This window comes from Nymphalis io, chromosome 18 (assembly GCF_905147045.1).
Source record: "Nymphalis io chromosome 18, ilAglIoxx1.1, whole genome shotgun sequence".
Lineage (NCBI taxonomy): Eukaryota > Metazoa > Arthropoda > Insecta > Lepidoptera > Nymphalidae > Nymphalis > Nymphalis io.
In genome coordinates, this window is record NC_065905.1 from 4,908,486 (window position 1) to 4,929,277 (window position 20,792).

General features: G+C 34.3%; 2 protein-coding genes across 3 annotated transcripts in view; both read right to left on the reverse strand.

The window, feature by feature from the left end:
• Positions 1-300: 300 nt before the first annotated feature.
• On the reverse strand, positions 301-6,998 carry LOC126775600 (phosphatidylethanolamine-binding protein homolog F40A3.3-like). The gene is made up of 5 exons (XM_050497647.1): positions 6,885-6,998; positions 5,853-5,935; positions 2,353-2,476; positions 792-1,005; positions 301-456 (listed from the first exon to the last, which is right to left on the reverse strand). Exons 2-5 carry the CDS (start codon positions 5,928-5,930, stop codon positions 318-320), a joined length of 555 nt encoding a protein of 184 aa, XP_050353604.1. The 5' UTR covers positions 5,931-5,935; positions 6,885-6,998; the 3' UTR covers positions 301-317.
• Positions 6,999-10,586: 3,588 nt separating this feature from the next.
• Positions 10,587-20,792, reverse strand: part of LOC126775541 (uncharacterized) — an 84,966-nt gene continuing 74,760 nt past the window's right edge. For both annotated transcript variants that reach the window (XM_050497558.1, XM_050497557.1), the window contains exon 3: positions 10,587-12,538. In XM_050497558.1, coding sequence (XP_050353515.1) covers positions 11,943-12,538 — 596 coding nt within the window. In that variant the 3' untranslated portion in view covers positions 10,587-11,942. The remainder of the gene's footprint in view (positions 12,539-20,792) is intronic.

The window sequence follows — 20,792 nt, forward strand, 5'->3', positions numbered from 1 at the left end:
AAAATCAAAATAAACGTAGTTCAGTGAATTTCATGGCATATAATTGTCTATCTATCCCATATAATGTCCTTATTTCTATTTAGAGCAGTCGCGTTTTCAAAATTTGCTCGCAAAAATTGATTATCCGTAATTATGCCAATATATGTCCAGCATTATGTGGATGAATATTCAATGAGCATAAAATCGTTTTTTGGAACTGTTTGTCCTTTGAAATTATTTTACCTAAAACGTATGCTGTATAATAAAGGGAAGCATTTCATTTATTTTCTAATGGTACTGACAATATATAAAATGAAAATATATATTAATAAACTTTATTAAACTCCCAAACTCTTGTACAAGAGAGGTACGTAGTCGTCAAATTGCGCTCGGTAGAAGTTCCCAGCGACTGGAACTCCTAAGTTATACTTCTCGGCGAACTTTTGAGTGGAGAAAGCAGCACGACCGTCGATCGACCTGATATAAGATTTATTAGTTAATTTTTTTTTGGACATTTAACATAATTACATTCTTAAAGTATTTCCAATCCGAAAACGAATGAGTATATTATATATAATAATCATTTTAAAGTAAGACGAAACTGTACATGTCAATACCACAATTAATTAGAACGTCTCCGAAATTGACGGATACATTTTATTAGCCCCATTGAATTCTTAAATACTTATCGGTCTATATTACCAACACCAAATTCTCGATCTTACGTACCCCTAAAGGCATAAATTTTTTTTGTATCTTTTGTATTGAATTGCAAAATGTAAAACAATAATAATTAAAGTTCTTTAACTCACGTATTGGTTAGCCTCTTTTCATCGAAGCTTAGTTTTCCCGGTTGTTTGTAAACAATGTACACGTAGCGATGGATGCCAGTGCCTTCTGGCGGGCCAGAGCCGATATATCCGGATAAAACTTCGCCCTTCGATACATCACTGCCTGGGATGTTGACTACAAGCCAGTGGTGCCATTCACGGTAGACCTTCTCTGGGCCATCGTAATTGTCTGGATCTATAACGGTAAGGCTTTTAATAAGTAGTATTCTATAAATATTATGGGATTGTGTATAATTAAATTAGTAGTTATATGAAGATTTAGGAGTTAGAAATTATCATTAGTTGTTCAATGTTTGGAAATGAACAGTGTTTTCACTACCGTGTCGGATTTACTGTCCTATTAGATTATGAGTGCGACTATATAAAGTGCACTTGAGTTTGCGCGTACATTAATTGTTCACTATAAAATCCCCTGCGAAGTTGGCCAGTCTCTCTTGTTAATATGTTAATATGTTAGTATGTGCCATGGCCAAATTAGGCCATGAGGAAATCATCAATTAAAGAAAGAGGCCGTAAATGACATTTTTAGACAAAAGCTTTTTATTTACAACTTAAGGAAAATCTGTAGACTCTGATGTTGTTGCCAACCAATCAAATCCCCTTTGCAAGATGATGGATTTTTTTTTACCATATTTTCAAGAGGCCTTAACCCTTCAGTTTTATATTTACAGGCAGGATTTTAAACTACACACACCGCAGAAATTATTTATAAGCACAATATAATGTCACTTGTTTGAAATAAATAAATTAAGCCGTTATTGATAAAACTAAACACATATCTCGAAATCGTGGTAAAAGATTAAAATACTCAAAAATCATTGATAAAGTTTACGATTACGCGTATTTTTTGGCTTACTGACGCACGCTAAGCGGGATTAATATCCCGCTTAGCGTGCATCAGTTAATAATGATGGAGATAAAATGCATATACTTTCATTATAGACTTTCAGGGGTATTTTATTGTTTACGAATTAAATATATATGAAGTAAGAAAATCATCAGATATTCTACCGCAAAATTTGTTGTGTTCCGGTTTGAAGGGTGAGTGAGCCAGTGTAATTACAGGCACAAGGGATATAACATATTAGTTCGCAAGGTTGGTGGCGCATTTGCGATGTAAGCGATGGTTAACATTTCTTACAATGAGGTGTATGGGCGTTGGTGACCACTTACCAACAGGTGGCCATAATTGGCACATAACAAGAAAATTGCGATAATTCATAGGGATTATTTACAACTTCCTCATAAATTTAAAGAAAAAATATATAAAACTCATATAATCTGTTGTAATTAGTGGATACTGGGCTACTAAGATGATGGATGGAAAAAAATATTGTGAAAGATATGTAGAGAAACGAGAATAGAACGAGTACGTAAGTTTGAAAGTAGATCGGATGACAGAAAACTTCAAAGGATATTCGGGTATTCTGATGTCTTCCTGATCGATTTTATCCAGGAAGGTATTTTCAATGGAGACTGAGAGAACTGCGCAGATATATAATTTTTAGTGATTATCACTTACCGGTGAAAATGAGTGTATAATATGAACCTGAGTCAGCCTCAAATGATACACTGGGTTGGTTCTTCACTTGAGTAGGAGTCAGCTCGTTTCCCTGCTGAGCCACGACACCGCTTGGGTAAGTGAGCTGAAATTAGGAACATTTATATATTTATATATTTTTGTAAAAATAAAATATCTTACACTGAAAAAACTTAACTGTTACTAGAGCTAAGGTCTTTCAAGATTCTACCCATGGAGTGGTAGCTACCCACTAACAAGTTATTCTAGTGGCTAATACCAAACTTTGTACAGTAGTATTTCCCTTTTAAGGGTGAGGCAGTTAATATCAACCGCCGAGAATAAAAATTAAAGAAAAAAACGGTATTGAATTAAAAACTGTTTTGTTAACAAATAGACATACATAGCTTAAAAGACAGCCAGTTAGCTCAAATATTGATTTTAATTGAGTCTGAACTGCATTGTCGTATGCTATTGTTTTAAAAATTATGTAAACAAGCGGATCTCTTTGACGTCATACAATGTATTGCATTTTTTTTCGTCTGCAATTATCTTTCTACCTTTGATTATTTATCTTAATACATAAACAATATATTTCTTTTTAGATTATAAATACAATAGTACTGTGCACCGGTTTTTATAACGTTTATACTTAACTTATTTATTAAATTAATAATCATTGTTTGTGTTTGTTTGTTGTTCATATTCTACACGTTAAATCGTTTATCCGATTCAACTTTCATAAGAATGTTAAAGTGCATATAATTAAGCATGTACCTTTCAATAAGACAATAGCATGTATTAAAAATTACATAATTAATCTAATTGATTGTGATAATTTCTTTATCTCAAAATATATTTAAGATAAAATGTCAATAGAATGTACGCTCTAAGATAAGTATAAATATGTTTCGATAAATTTGATTAATTGAAAATTTGATTATAGTATTTAAAGTAGTAAACATTAATTATTAGAATAATACACAAATTATGTATTTGTACACGTGTACGTGTACAAATCATTAGTTTCTTAACAAAATGATGTACGTTGCTATTTTATGTTTGTATAAGTATTTTTTTTAACTCTTTTAATGTACAATATAGCATATTATGTTATATTTAACAAATCCTTTTTTAAATATTATAATATGATATTTATTATTTAATCTTTTCATCCATAAATTGGTATTTAATGTATTATATTAATGGAGTCGTGAACATCGTGACGTACGTTTATATTATTTACTTTAAAATTAGGCAAGGGAAGCAAAATGAAATGGTGTCAGTTACACAAAAATAAAATTAGTTAAATATCGGATACTGGTACTAATAGTATCATTAATATATAAAATAGGTAAAAAATAATTAAATTGAATTGCAAATAAATATTGTTTCAAACCAATTCAATTCATTTTAATCTGTATGCAACTAAATTATCTTTAAATTTTAAAAAGAATAGTTTATTATATATATCTTTTTTTTGACATACGGTGCCGAAACGTGGACACTAACTGCGGGACTAGTCCACAAATTCAAAGTCGCTCAGCGTGCTATGGAGCGAGCTATGCTCGGAGTATCTTTGAAGGATAAGATCAGAAATGAGATTATCCGGAAAAGAACCGGAGTCACCGACATAGCTTGCAAAATTAGCAGGCTGAAGTGGCAGTGGGCTGGTCACGTATGTCGTAGGACCGATGGCCGTTGGAGCAGACGAGTCCTAGAGTGGAGACCGCGAATCGGCAAGCGCAGCGTAGGGCGCCCTCCAGCCAGGTGGACCGACGACCTTAAGAAGGTGGCGGGCACCAACTGGATGCGGAAGGCGGAGGACAGGGAGCTTTGGCGCACCTTGGGATAGGCCTTTGTTCAGCAGTGGACAACGATTGGCTGTTGATTGATTGATTGTTTTTTTTTTTGGCTTTTTACTTTCAATATATTTTTTAATTATTTTATTTGAATGTAAACATAATACAACGTATTAGGATTATACATACTTAGTAATTTTTTATTTTACCTTTTTTTATTTATTGCGATTGTTTAACGACAGAAACTGTTATGTAAAGTTAACTTAATTTAGAATTTTATAATGCAACTCGACACAAGACACAAATTCAGAAATTAATAATTTATCGTATTGAAAAAAAAAACAGATCTATTTACTAATATCATAAATGCGAAAGAGAGTTTGTTTGTTTGCTACGATTTACCATCGTAACTTTAAGTAGCAAGATATTTTGCATGCATGTTGTCAGGAATACTGAAAATGATCTAGGGTGCCTAACACCTAAACGCTTTCCTCCTCGGTGCTAAAACGAGTTATTATTATATATTTCGTTACAAAACTCCACCTACCACTTTAAATTTTTTACTACACTATATAAATAATGTAACACAATGAGTGCTTACCTAAATTAATTTTTTTTTTTATAGAATAGGAAGGAGGACGAGCATATGGGCCACCTGATGGTAAGTGGTCACCAAACGCCCTTAGACATTGGCATTGTAAGAAATGTCAACCATCGCTTATAGCCAATGCGCCACCAACCTTGGGAACTAAGATTTTATGTCCCTTGTGCCTGTAATTACACTGGCTCACTCACCCTTCAAACCGGAACACAACAATATCAAGTATTGCTGTTTTGCGGTAGAATATCTGATGAGTGGGTGGTACCTACCCAGACGAGCTTGCACAAAGCCCTACCACCAGTAATTGGAATTGGAAAATATACAATGAATATTGTTATGATCGTAAAACCAAAACTATTATTTCTAACAAAAGAATTATATAACATACATATAAAGCTTGTAACTTCGCCTTCGTCCGTCACATATAAAAATATGTAAGCAGAAGTTTTCCAAAGGAACGTATAGCTATAATATAGCCAAAATTGTATTTGTTTTTATTTTAAAACTTAATCATGTTTTGGTAAATAAGTATTAAAGTTCGTATTTTATTTGCATATGGGTACACCTTTTCAAATGCTTTACTCATATCAATTACAAATAAATCAAATAAAAAACCTTAATCATATCTCGATATGACACAAACATAGAAAAACTAAAAAAACAGCCTTTTCGGTCGTAAAGAAGCGCTTTTGATTGTCAACTTTGATCACAATTGAAATAACAATTCGTATTATGACTTATGATCTTATGTTTCGTTGCCTTTTTTGTAATTATGAAAAAAAACAGTGCGTGATTAAATTATTATAATGATTATAGATAACCTTTTATTTAAATTAAATTGAATTATATTATTTATTTTATAGTAGTACTTATAATCTTTATTTATTTTTTTAAGATTACGTATACCGATTATTACTCGACGCTTTGTTCGTCTGTTATATAAATAACATTTTTTTAAATTAAAATCAATTTATTCATTTCATTAAACACTTACCAGGTTTTAATACTTTACACCAACACATTTTGTTACAATGGATCAATCTAGGCAACATGACGAAAATCAAATTAAGGTCCATTAATAGTGTAAATTTGGTAAATACCTCTATAGTTTTGCTGGGTGGGGAAGGGATGACATCTGGAACAATTTTGCTTGATTGGAAGGCACTGGCGACCGACATGGTGTCTGTTGAAAATGTTTGTTTGTTTGTTCTATTTATTACACATATAAAAGTACTTCAACACAAACAAAAATATCTTTTTCTAATCGTTTATATAATTATCCAAAAAGGTGTCAGTCAATCTTAGAGTACCGGGATGGAAAAATGGTCTTTAGATTTAACATTTCTTATCATTGTAAATGATATTTCTATGCGTAAAATAAAAAATAATAAATGTATACTGTTTAAACATTACGTATAAAATATAATATTGCTTAAATATTTCTTTAACACAATTAAGATTGATAAAAAAGGAAAAGTAAATTCATGTGTTCGAAAGTTTGTCTGTGGCTTTGTACCTAGGAGTCCTAGGTCCTATCTGAATTGCTGGGCTCAAGCGTGGCTCATTCTCCTTATGTTTGGTGAAACAACAAATATTTAATGTATTATATTATATTATGTGTGTTCGAGCGGTTACTTGAAGCAGATATAACAAAACGCAAAAATGACAAAGAGGACAACGATTGGTCCTGTAGGAGAAATTTAAATCATAACGACTTGAACTATCAACCAAGTAAAACGCATATCATTGAGTACGCCTTTCATTTTTTTAATTCTGAACGTTAACAATGTGATAAAATAATATTATGAATACACCCGTTAATTTGAATAAACCATCTGTCTACATCAGAGAAAGTAAAATGTCAAAAAAATATATTTATCATTCGTAAATCAGATTCAACATGATTTGTAAAATGGCAATTTTTGCTATATTTTTCAGAAAGCATATTGTCTTTACTTTAAATGAAGGAAATCTCATATAAATTCTGGAGAATAAATTAAAATTTGCAATTTATGACATGTTAAAATATGTGAAGGATTAAAAAATATTTATAATGTGGAAAATTGTTATACTTTATATAAAAGCAAAATATTGTCAACTGTAATAAAAAAAAAACTATAAAACAATATTACCTTTTGTAAAAGCGATGTCACAAGATGAATTCCTTATAAAAACTGAGCAGCGAAACTTCACGTATCAGTAAACAAAATTGTACCGATAAGAACTTTTTATGCAAAGCGATAACCTACGTTTCTTAGGTATTCGAACAATTGGCGATAACGAGACATTTAATTGGCATATACTATTATTGAAGCCATCTTACAAATAATGATGATGACGATGTCCTCATGATCAATATCCACCACAAATACGCACGATTCTCAAGGCAGTTCGCCAGTTGGAGATTTTATTATGCACAAGCTTCTAATTTTCTTACAGAAAAACTCAATAACTTTTTTATGTAGGGCTATTCTGTAAGAACAAACACAAAACACGAAAAACGGTCATATAATGCGAAAAAGTGATATATGACATTGATCAGAATAATTATAAGATTTCCAGAATACATGCATCAAAATAGTATCACCATAAGTCCGTTGTCAACAATTTACTGGTGATTTCTTCCAAAATAACACTGCTGGCCCTAAATATGATTTTATATCACATGCACATAAGTGTTTATAGTGCACTAATATTTAGTAATATAAAATAGTACTACCTACCAATGTCTATAGGCAGTATACACTCAGCACCAACCTATTAGCTCGTTTTCATATTATAAGCCAAATAAACTTATAAAAGTGTAATGTCAATGTAAGGATTGATAAAAACAATAGAAATCAGACAAAAAAGTTTATTATTTTTTTAAAACAAATTTAAGACGAAATCAAAAACAAGTAACAACAATTTACGTATCATACGCTAATTACTAAATTAAAACTAAATTATGTAACATGTAAGCATTAAAAATTATCATTAATTAACAATGAACTTAATTAATTTCAACTATTTTTTTTATTAAAAGTTTAATTATAATTTCATTCTTCAATTCATGACTTAGACGAACCCATTCCATTCCTTGTTTTAAAATCAAAGTAATAACACTCACCAGTGCCTGCTTATAGCTTTGTCGCAAAGATTTTCAACAAACTATAAATCGTACGTATGTATGTTCGACAAAAGTTATTGCGTTACATGACGTCACTGTCTTGTTAACATGTGTACCACTAACGAACATAAAACACTTTGTTTGTAACACACGTTCATAGCAATTCAATTTATTTTATGCATGAACGGTGTTCAGAGAACTTTGATAATTGTTACGTAAAAGAAATGATCGTACACAACTCGGAAGAGCTTTTGGCTACTTCATTATAACTCATATATGGCGGTTATGCTCGATCTCAAGATCTCGATGTTCGTGTTCGTTCTAGCGTATGCGGTTTAAAATGTTATATATTACAAGCTTTTATTTAACTGTATATTTGTGAGCGTGTATGGATCAATATTGAAATTCAATTCTTAAACAAATTTTCCCAATCAATTGAGCTCAATATATATAGTGTACAAAAGCTTGGTTTAAAAATAGTTTTTAATAATAATAGGATCTGAACTCTCTACCAGTTTCCATTGTAAAAATTGACAATTAATCATTCAACCATTTATTAAAAAGAAATAGACAAAAGAAACGAAATAACTACTACTTGAATTTTTTTATTGAAAAGAACGAAAAAAAAGTTATGAAAAGTTTCGCGCGTTAAATAAAACGAATGTGGTATTAAATTTCTATAGACATTAGACTTTACACTTGATTGGACTAGGTATTATGATGGCGTCTCTAAATTTATAAAAAAAATATTTAGAATTTATTTTTAATAAGCTATTTCACTACGTATATCTAAAAGCAGTTAAGTGTTAAGGAGTTCGTCAGATTCTCCGCAGACAGAATTTTGAATTAGTAGGAAGTATTTAAGATATCTTATTTAAACATATCAATGAAACAATCTTAAAATCTTAAGCTGTGTTTCAACACAAAAGAAAATATGACAACTCTTGTAATGATCAACACGAGTTCAAAGGCATATATTTTAAGTGATCAAAAATTTATACAGCGATGTTTATCGTTGATAACTTTCAATAATAGTACAAGTTTTAAATGCAGAATTTGCCGGCTGTTTTAATGGAAACGCACCATAAAGAGCATATTTAATCATTAAAAATCTTCTTGAAAAATAAAATTATTCGTGAAGAATAAATTACAAGAAGGTACAAATATAAAAGTTTAAACATATATAACATTAGGTACTTAATGATTAACGCATAATAGATACATATATATTTAAAAAAATAAACATAATAGAGAATTTAGATATACATATGTTTATATATTTTAATCGATTATTCGTCAAAATCGTTAGAGCATATACTGAATCGTAACAAATATTTATTTATAATAATAATTCGCCGGCCAGTCTAAAAGACATTATGTTAAATATTCTTATTTTTATAACATAAAATAATATATTTAGGTTTTTATTTACACCTGAAACTGACCGACAACAATCTCTTAAAGATTGGTGGCATTTCAATCTTTGGAACATTCGAGAACAAAACATTTTATTGAGCAAGCTTTCCGCGATTCAATAACAAATTGGCAGGATGATATATTACGGCTCAAGGCGAGTTCTGTTGTATTTTTTAAGCTAACGTAGCACATTATAATGCCAAAAAATTAATGGCACAAAAAATAATTACACAATTTATATAACGAACAAAATTGTATACGCCCTGTAAGATATATTTAAGCTGTTCGGAAAGCTGGCTCACCGTCCCTTCCTCCCCCTTAGAAATCCCTTCTTCGCTATCCATGTCACGAACAAAAACAATCGAAAACTAAAATGATAAACACCAGACATTTTTCTACCTATAGACAATATTATTAATTTTCATATTTTAACTAACGAAGAAATATATAATAATATAGATACGGCTTTATTTCAGAGATAAATGTCTGGTGTGAATCTTTAACTTGACGATTCTCTCATTAATAAAGTTGATATTATTAGGTACAGAATTTATAATAAAAATAAATATAGAGGAAGAATGCTTAAGACTATAATATAGATATATGTTATATACATATGCATACAAGCAAACGGGAACAGCATTGAAGATATGACTCATGTTTGATCAATATATGTGTGATAGGAATACAATTGTATATAAGAATTATAATAAAATAATTGCAGTGGGTCGATTTTGTTTACATATAATTCACGTGTTTCGTTTCGTCCAAATAGTTCGTAAGGCTTCAAACCTTACAGCAAGTGAGGTGAATTTTTTGTGTAAATTTTTAGACGTTTTTTCGTCAAGAATTAAAAAGATTATGTAATTAATCGATCGAATTATGAAAATCATTTTATATTACTTAAATATCTGTGTCTGTCTTTTTTAATATTTAGATTAAAAGGAGGCTGAAAGCGTCTTTGTTGTAAGTTTTTTCTGTGTAAGTGAATTATTTAATCGAAGGTTTAAAAACAAATTGCTGAATCTAATAAACTGTCGCAAGGAAACTGGATTATATCCTTTATCAACTTTTATAGATGATTAAAAAATACACATACACAGATTGAAAATTCTACATCTGTCAATCAGAATCAGAATAGAATAAAAATATAGTAATTCTATTTTCAAAATGTAATACAAATGCTTGAAAATCATTTAAAAAAAAACAAACATAACTTACTCTCCTAATAAATTATGAATAAATGTCAGTTCGTAACAATTATTAAGTCAATTATCAAGTTAATTAAATTATCTATGTACATGCGACAGACTAAAAAGATTAGAAATAATATAATATTTTATTTACAAATTCTCTTATAAAATAACTAATAGGTTGAAATACTTTTTTAATATCTTCGTAATGATTTCCCGAACGAATACGTCGTTGAAATTATTAATAATATAAGTTTAAATGACAATTTCATCGAATTTTATATTCACACAAACCCGACCTGTTTCGTTTTTTTTAACGAATTACGTAACAATATAATAAAAACAAAAAATAAGTAAACACTCAAAACCTTTAGACTTTAATCAGCTTTAACTTTTCGCGCCCTTAAATAATTAAAAAATATTTAATAGTAAAATACTAAGTTAGTATTGTTGCCACTATTAAAATAGGGTTCCCTAGATCGTAGAAGAGTCATTAGCACAAATGATTTACGGGCCGCCTAGCGATGTAAAAGTCGCTGGTTCGGACCTGGCCCCTTGTGCTACCGTCCCCACTCCTAACACAAGCTGTACACTTAATTGGAGGGGTAAATATGATCATTCTAGCAAACTTGGATTTTGTTAATGAGAAATTACACCGACTATTATTAAAACAGGAAATCAAACTTTGACTAACCAAGTTGCATCTAGTTTTATACCGTACATACCGCGAGAAGAACACATCTAAATGTCAAAATATATCCGTCTACATAACCATATTGTTTATGATATATTCAATAATACTATAGTTAAAAAAGTTTTTCTTAAATATCTGTAATTTGCCTAAGCAAAATGCAAACAGATTAAAAAATTTACGACTACAATTTGCATTCATGATTACCGATTAACTTTGATTGATTCTGAAGAGGGCGTGCGGGGATGCTCTGGGCTACTTACTTGACTTACTCACTCATTTTACTTTTTTGATTACTTTCGTTATACTGTAATCGAGTTTAATGATTACATATCGTAATCGTTTATCATTATACTGATTAAATTATCCCAAAGTATGTGTAATATTTTAACAAAATTGATGTTTATCGATCAGTATAAAAGAGGCAAATGAAAAAATATCTTTGATATTGGAACCCTACTTATAGCATGTCTTGTACTTAAATAATACCTTTTCCTTTGTTTGTTTTCTAAACTATGTTACATACCTACTAGTATTAGTTTATATTAATTGGAAATACATTCAGGCTTAATTGTTACTGAGGACAAAGTGAAGAAACAAATCGAATTATTTATACTGTCAAATTATTTATAATGTCAATTATAGAATTACAACAATTAAATACTTATTACATATAATATTTTAATGTCAAACCGTTATATTTATTTTTATTATTCTTAATACTATATATGTAGGGTTATAACTTAAGGCCCCGCCAAATATTCAGCATAACTTTTTAAATTTAAACTACTTGAACGGTGGCGAAGGCACTAAATGTAACTTTCTTTGGTGGTTCTACACTACAAGTCCTTACAACCGAACGCTTCGTTCCATCATGAACGTTCATTTTCAATACTGGTTTTAAATTCGCAACATCACTATGCGATTGCGCTTTAAATCTACCGATGGTGTTGCCATTACCTAAATCTCGTAATTTATTTGTAAGTCCCGTGATCCTGTGCGAGATATTGCTATAATTCGCCTTTTTCTCATTCTGCTTTTTTGGTTCGCTTAGCTTCTTCGGTATTTCGAGATTTTGCAGCGACATATATTTTCTATGATCCGTTGTGAGGTTCCGTTTGATTTCTGTGCTGGGTCGCGGTAATCTCGGTGCTCTTTGGAGAAAGTTGTTTGGTCGGAACGGTAGGGGAGTGAGTTTGGGCTTTGAATCGCTTGTTAGGCGAAAATATTGTGGTACTGGTTCGAGTCTTTGGGGCTTTTTGAATGTTAACGCCATCGCCATTTTTGTAGGCCGAGCGAGGCTGTCGAAGGCGGTTGTTGAAAACTGTGAGCGGCTGCTTCTCCACTCTTCTCTATCAGATTCGTAGCCGTTGGTCACTGGAAATACAAAAAGCATATTCATTAACGATAAAATTCGATGATAAAGGTATACAGAACAGAACAGAAACAGCCTCTTAATGTCCCACTGCTGGGCTAAGGCATCCTCTCCCTTTTTGGGGAGAAGGTTTAGAGCTTATTCCACCACGCTGCTCCAATGCGGGTTGGTAGAATACACATGTGACATAATTTCAATGAAATTAGACGCATGCAGGTTTCCTCACGTTTTCCTTCACCGTCAAGCAGGAGATGAATTATAATTACAAATTAAGCACATGAAAATTCAGTGGTGCTTGCCCCGGTTTGAACCCACGATCATCGGTTAAGATTCACGCGTTGTAACCAATAGGCCATCTCGTCTTTTTACTCATTTTCTTTACTCTACTCAACCTAACATCATGAAATTTTGACACGTTGTCAGGGTACAGAAACGGGCATAGGGTATCTAACAATTCTCCCCACTCATACGCGGGCTATCCACGAGCGGAGACTAGGTTAGAATAAAATAAATTTCTTCAAAGTACACGTCTTATAAGTTATTATAGTAATTTAAATTAAATCTTGAAAAAATACGAATCTTTGTAAAAATTCAAATCTGCCTTTAAGAGCTTAATTAATGCAAACGTAGTTCTTTTTATTTATTTATATATTAAGATTCTCCAGGAGTAATTACACCAATACAACATTAAAAAAAACCAAGAATAACTACTAGCTTAAAACTAGGTGCATTACCTATTAAGTATAAAACCTCATACAATGAAAAATGATATGAAGGAGTAAGCTCCTTCGTATCGTATTATAAAGTTTTTTATGATATATTATGTTATGAAAATTAAAAAGTTACAGAAAAAAATACGTAATACAGGAAATAAGAGAAAAAAAGACAATCGAAAAAAATAGATAATGATAACAATAAATAATCAAATGGCAAATAATTCGGAAAACATTTTCTTGTGGAACTTAAATGAATAATATGGATCTAGGGAGGCTCTGTGTTCATTTATGATTTTACAAAAACTTGCTATCGGTGAGTTACTTCCTAAAACATTATTACGAAGAGGTCTAGGTAAAGGGGTTAATTATAACTATGGGTAATTCTTATTATAAATGCCTCTAAAAGATTTACTTCTGGAGGTTTCGAATTTCAACCTCATTCCACCGCTCTGCGTTGGTTACGCAAAATTTATTCCATTAGATCACGAGATGAATTATGAATTATTATACGTACACACAAATTAAGCACGTGCTCTAACTATTGGGCCGTACTGGCTCTAGACGAATACAGTCCTTATAATATTTGTATATTAAAATCATATGAATTTGTATAAAAAGGTATATAATATTTGTCTTATAACTACGTCTAGCTATCTAATTAGTTTTTTTTTATGAAGGAAGTTTAAGTGATTCAATTAAATATTACATTTTTTTTTCAATCTTACGTAATTCTTCACGAGTAAATCATAGCATCGAATGCATGTTCTCAGTTACATCATTTCAGACAATCTTTATATAAAGCGACACAGATACGTCATAGGACATAGCAACCCATTTTTATAACAAGATTTTATTTAACACCTTTTACTATGTGGGTGTGAAGCTTTATATAAATTTTAAGGCTCTAAGAATGCATATTTTATTAAAAGAAAATAAAAACCTTTTGAAAATAGAGTATTCATTCATATCTATAATTAAAAAACAGCCACTTTTTTTAATTTATGGATGTGGATGGAGAACGTGCTGTAAAATAGCTCATTTTATTAACAACATTAATATTAACAGCCTGTGAATGTCCCATTGCTGGACTAAGGCCTCCTCTCCTTTTTTTGAGAAGTTTTGAAGCTTATTCCACCAGTCTGCTCCAATGCGGGAAGGTGAAATATACATGACAGAATTTCAGTGAAATTAGACACATGAAGGTTTCCTCGCTATGTTTTCCTTCACCGTCAAACACGAGATGAAATATAAACACAAATTAAGAACATGAAAATTCACTTATTTAGAAACAAATGTTTGCCTATAGCATAAGCAGATTCGATTCTGACTCCTTACGTTACTGTCGGACTTAACCTACCCACATCTAACGTCAATTAGGATTAACGCTTAACTGGGGCAAATAGGAACATGCAAAATAATTCTTCAAATCCAGGATTGCTATTTTACTTAAAAAAAAAAAACAATTTTAATGAAATGTCGTTATCGTATCGTCAGCGTCAAGCTTAATATGATTCAGTCTCGTTAATTCGATACACGGAGGCTTCCGTGCTCCGACGCATATAAATGTAATATTAGTTAATTTTATTTTGACCTAGAGGACGATACAAGGCTACTCGTAGGAAAACATCAGACTCAACAATTAAGGTCAGTTGTATTTGACACTTTACAAGTAATTCATATGATTAAGGTATACATTTGCATATAATAATGTTTAATTTAAAAATAATTATTGGATTATTCTTCGCTATTTTTAAATACTCATAAATATGACAAGGTAATCATGGAAATGCTAGTTTCGCGCGCAAATGATTAGAGGGGGTTTCCAAAGGTGAAAGCGCATTAACGATGTGCGAACTATGGGCGATGATCACTTCCCATCAGGAAGCCTATTTACTAGTCCGCCTACGTATAGTAAAAAAAATATATTTGTTCGGCAGAATGTGCTTATTTCAGGAACTACTAAAAACCAAAAGAACAAAGCGGCAACGTTATCGCGGGTGAAACCGAAGCATATTATAATAAAGAATTTGGCTTGATGTAAGCTAAATTTTTCTATACTTTATTCAAGCTAATTGAAATTGTCATATAACAAATCAATCGTAAAGCTACCGGTACGGAATGTAGATTTTATCGAAAGAATAAAAAAATCAGTCTATTTATAAAAGGAGGAACTTTTAAATACAATATATATATGTATATATCCTTAATTTTGTTTGGTACATGTTTTGTTATAATATTGCATAGAAGATGTCACGTAAAGATGTTTTTGTTATCGACACGAGACAAATTGCCTAATTTATGCAACAGTCGACAAGACCTTTCGTAAAATGGCGAGGTTACCTTCGAAACTCGATTCAAGAGATATGACTCTATTAGAGGTCAATATTAAGAAAAATATTGACTCGATTTTAACGAAGAACGCAGTTTTGATTTAGATATTTTAATCTTCTTAGGATATTTTTGCAGTCTAGATAGTACATAACATCTTAGTTCTGAAGATTGGTGGTGCATTGACGATGTAAGGATTGGTTAATATTTTTTACAACACCACGAGTATATGCGGTCGTGATCATGAATTTAGTGACCCATTTGTCAGTCCACCTACTTTTCACAATAGAAAAATAATAAGGATTTTCTTTTAGTTAGAGCGTATAATGCAAGTTGATTGTCTCGTTGGTCTAGTGGCTAGAAATAAGGCCGCGGCTCCCGAGGGCTTCAAACCTCAGGTCAGGCTGATAACTTGATAAAAAGTTATTGGGATTTTTGCTCTGGAAGTTGAATATGTGTGCATTCCAGTAAAGCCGCTGATCCTGCACCTGAACTCTTTCCGGTCGTGTCGGATGGCCCATCGCATTATGAGAAAGAGAGATGATGAGAGTGCACCTGTGTTTGTACATTCACTTGCGCACTTATAATATGTCCTGCTCAGTTGTCAGCTAATATATTTTGAGATTGGAGGACATCATCATAATGCAAGTTTGCATACGATACAAGTACTTTCTCCAATCAGCATGAACCAATGTTAATCGGATTACCAGCACAAGTATCTCACAATGTTTATTATTACTACTAAAAATAAAATACTACATCCAGTTAAATAAAATGAAACTTACTACCATATTATTGTAATTATTATTTTACACCCGTGATATGTTGACAACCGACTTATTATAAATATTTTTGATGCGCATATTCTTGAAATGATACAATTATGATTGTCAATATCGCATGTCACTTTCTGACATTTCACGACCGATTTATGCGGTGAGTTTAGTGTTTATACAGGATAGCCATACTGTTCAAATCACAGTTCAGATAAAACTTAATTAAATAATCAAATTGTTGTAAATACACGATTTAAGGAAATAAATTTATTTTCATAAATGTATTTTTTATTTAAAAAAAAACGGCAATAAGGTAATACATTGAACATACTTATTGCACTATTTTTATACAGTTCCGTATCCTGGAGATGTTTAAATGATATTTAAACCTACATCTAAAACAATATTATTATTTCTCATAATTATATGTGATATTGGGCCTTTTATTATAATCTGTTTCTTTGTAATTACTTATTTTTTATTTATATGTTTTATTTACTTTTAAACGAAACTTTAAATTGCAATTTCATATTTACGTATGGTTAATTCAAATGTATTGGCCGGTGACACTATCTTTTTTTTTTTAAATTATACGTGTAGTTGACCAAGGTCACGATGACTACCTCGTCCAAATGGACTCGTAAAAATAGTGATTATATAATAAATATATGTCGATAATTTTTTTTTTTTTTTTATATTCGCCGGGAGGGCAAATGACTCTACTCCACCTGATGGTAAGTGGTAGTAGAGTCCAAACGCGACGACGGCCAGTACAGACGGGAAAAACGTTCTGCACTAGCCGCCTTCGCCTTGCCGGCCCGCAAGATGCCTCTTCACGCCTCGTTTGAAGGAACCCGGGTTGTAAGAGGAGGGGAACACGTGAGCTGGTAAGGAATTCCATTTTTTGGAAGTGCGACAAAGAAAGGAGTTGCCAAATTTCTTTGTTCGCGATGGAATTGATGTCACAGTTAGGCGGTGACATCGAGAACCAGCTCGCGTGGACTTAAGAAGGAAGGGGGAAGCGGGAATTAGAGAGAATAATTCCTCAGAGCACTCGCCGTGATACAGTCGATAGAAAGCGCTCAGTGCTGCTATCTCACGACACAATTGTAAAGGTTCAAGGGTGTTTGTGACCTTTACGTCGCCAATAATGCGTACGGCACGTCGCTGCAACCGGTCCAAGGCCTCAAGTAGGTACTTAGCGGAGCCATCCCAAAGGTGCGAGCAATATTCCACGCAAGACCGTACATGTATTTTGTACAGCAAGCACAGTTGTTGTGGCGTGAAAAATCGCCGCACCTTGTTCAGAACTCCGAGTTTCCGTGAAGCTGTTTTTATAACAGCCTCGATGTAATCCCTTGGACTAAGGTCGCAGCGAACGTCAATCCCCAGCATGGCGATTTTGCTTTGCATCACCAGCGGAGTACCACAGAGGGAGGGAAGAGGGGAAAATGTTGACTTTTTCGCCGTGAGAGCGCATACCTGTGTTTTCTTGGCATTAAACTCAAAAAGATTATCAGAGCCCCATTTGGCGATGAGCTCTAACGTCCTATCGAGTTCAATGACAAGATTCTCCCGCCTCTCCTCAGTTTCCGCCCGCCCAGCCACTGCGCGTCCGTGGTATCCACCATGCACTGTACTATCGTCTGCATAGCAATGTATGTTCCCAAGGGAGAGCATATCATTGATATGCAAAAGAAAGAGTGTGGGAGATAGCACAGATCCCTTGGGGACCCCAGCATTCACTACATAGAATTGTGAAGCGCAACCATCTACTAAAACACGAAGGCTACGCTTGTGTAGGAAGCTGGCAATCCAGGTGCATAGCTGAGCAGGCAGACCATATGCCGGTAGCTTGGAGAGAAGACTTCTGTGCCAGACCCTGTCGAAAGCCTTAGAGATATCGAGGCTGACAGCCAACGATTCTCCATGCTTGTCGATAGCTTCACCCCAGAGGTGCGTTACGTACGCTAGATCACCTGTGGACCGTTTTGGTCGAAACCCGTACTGACGATCATTAATTAGACAGTGATCTTCTAGGTAATGGATCAGTTGGTTGTTTAAAATCCATTCCATCACCTTACAAAGTACTGAGGTGATAGCTATTGGCCGATAATTCGCCGGGTCAGACCGATCCCCTTTTTTGGGAACCGCTTGCACATTAGCTCTTCTCCAAGCTTCCGGCACACTTCCCGAAGAGAGAGAAAGTTGGAACAGGCGCGTTAACACAGGAGGCAGCTCCGCTGCGCACTTCTTCAGCACTATGGCTGGTATTCCATCGGGACCGCTAGCTTTCCGTACATCAAGTGATTGCAGCTCCGCACGCACATCACGTTGCCTGATTTTGATGTCAGGCATCGTATGGCCACATGCAGGTATTGTAGGTGGCATTGCACTACAATCATCGATGACGGAATTGTCGGCAAAGAGTTTAGCCAGGAGATCAGCTTGCTCTTGCGGACTGTGAGCTAGCGATCCGTCCGGATTTCTGAGCGGTGGCAGCGAAGGTTGGCAGAAATTGTTTTGCACAGACTTGGTCAGACGCCAGAAGCTACGGGAGCCCCTAGGATGCGACACAAGGTCATGACCAATCTGTACAATGCGCTGTGCATCCGCTCTCGTGTATGCCTTTCTACAGGACTTGGAATTTTTATTATAGTTTGCTTTCAGTGAGTCAACGTTAGATGCCCCGCTAATACAGCCGTTGATCCACTTGCGATATGCCGCCTGCTTAGATGATACAGCATCGGCACATTCACGAGTGAACCAACGGTTACGCGTACTCCTACTGACGAGATCTGAGCTAGGAATGTAGTATTCCATTCCCAGCATGATCCCGCCAGCAACAGCAGCGGCACTAGCTGACGGGTCATTCCCACTGAAGCAACGGTCCTTCCAAGGGACTGACGCATAGTAATCGCGCATACCGTCCCAATCCGCCGACTTATAGTGCCAAACGCGACGTTTGCATACCGCTAGTGGCGGCAGCTTGGCCTGTGGCACTCTGGTAGAAATAAGGCTGTGATCCGAAGAGCCAAGAGGAGCCTGAACCACAACCTGATATTCCACCGGGTGAGAAGTCAGCAGAAGGTCCAGTAGAGAAGGTGCTTGCCCATCAATGTCTGGGATCCTGGTGGGCTGATCAACCAGTTGGGTCAAGTCATGTGTGAGAGCAAAAGCATGAGCAGTCCTTCCAGCATGGTCAGTTTTGAGGGATTTCAACCAGGATTCGTGGTGAGCATTAAAATCCCCCAAAAACACCAATTCCGCGTTAGGAAATTGCTCTTGCGCAGCATCTGCCACCCGACTAAGATGGTCAAATAATCGGCTTGTCTCCAAGTCACCATTGTAGGATCTGTAGAGGCACACGTAGACTCGGCTCTGACGAACCAGGTCTACACGTACCACCAACATGGAGAAGGAGGGGTCCTCCAAGCAGCGCAGTCGGTGACAGCAAACATCCGTCCTGACGAACAAGCATACTCCGGCTTTCACTTTGAAGGATTCTTCAAGCGTGTAGCCGGGATAATTAAGGTAGCTGGTATCGGCAGGACGGAGTATTTGTGTCTCCGTGAGAAACAACATTGCTGGCCGTGCTGTCTCGAGATGGTGGTGGACAGCATTGAGGTCAGAGTGGAGTCCTCGGATGTTAGAGAACTCGACCTCAAACAGCGTGGGTATGGTGGGGGTGTGCACCGCTGAACGACCGTTATTTCTTATTTGCGCTACCATTGGAAAAATTAGGAAAAGAGACGTGAGGCGAGCGACGTATTGCCACGATAGGGATGGGCAAAGTATGGAGGCGTGTTTTCCCAAATGTTTGCCAAAAAGGAAAATATATTGATCCGCCGGACGGAAGGGCCCCCGAACCCCCCCGGAAGTGGCCGCCGGGACCCCACCTTCCGGTCACCAACCGGCACGACGGTCCACCCCGAGATTATGCGTGGCCTGGTGGGCCACGCATAATCATAATACATTTAGTACAATAATAATTATATAATTTTATATTTATTTTGGTTACGATAAGATAACATATTGGCCTTAGTAAACAGACCGTTAATTATAAACAATATACATACAATTGTTGCTATTTAAATTTGATATTATCTTATTTTGCGCTAAATATTTGACAAAATGAAAAAACCTGAACTTACGGAGCTACAAATTGCAATAGTAAAAACTCTTCTTGAACAAGGGAAAACCAAACGATCTGCTGCAACAGCCATTGGTATAAGCGAGTCATGTCTTCGCAAAAGACTAAAATTAAACGTAGCTGCGTCTTCCATGGGTCGGTATTGAAATAGCTATGTTTATTTTTTGTTAAATTCACCATGCGTTCACTTACCCCAAGTGCGTCTACTTACCCCCATAGGAGTTCATGATTTGTCTATGATTGACTCTTAACTAGTGTACTTGCTGATTTTGTTTTTTTTCCA

Excerpts from the sequence above, each read along its gene's own strand:
- LOC126775600 (XM_050497647.1), bottom strand. The coding sequence starts at position 5,930 with ATGTCGGTCGCCAGTGCCTTCCAATCAAGCAAAATTGTTCCAGATGTC. Across the intron at positions 2,477-5,852 it reads CACCCAGCAAAACTATAGAG|CTCACTTACCCAAGCGGTGT; the intron begins GTATTTACCAAA and ends TCCTAATTTCAG. Across the intron at positions 457-791 it reads GAAAAGAGGCTAACCAATAC|GTCGATCGACGGTCGTGCTG; the intron begins GTGAGTTAAAGA and ends ATCTTATATCAG.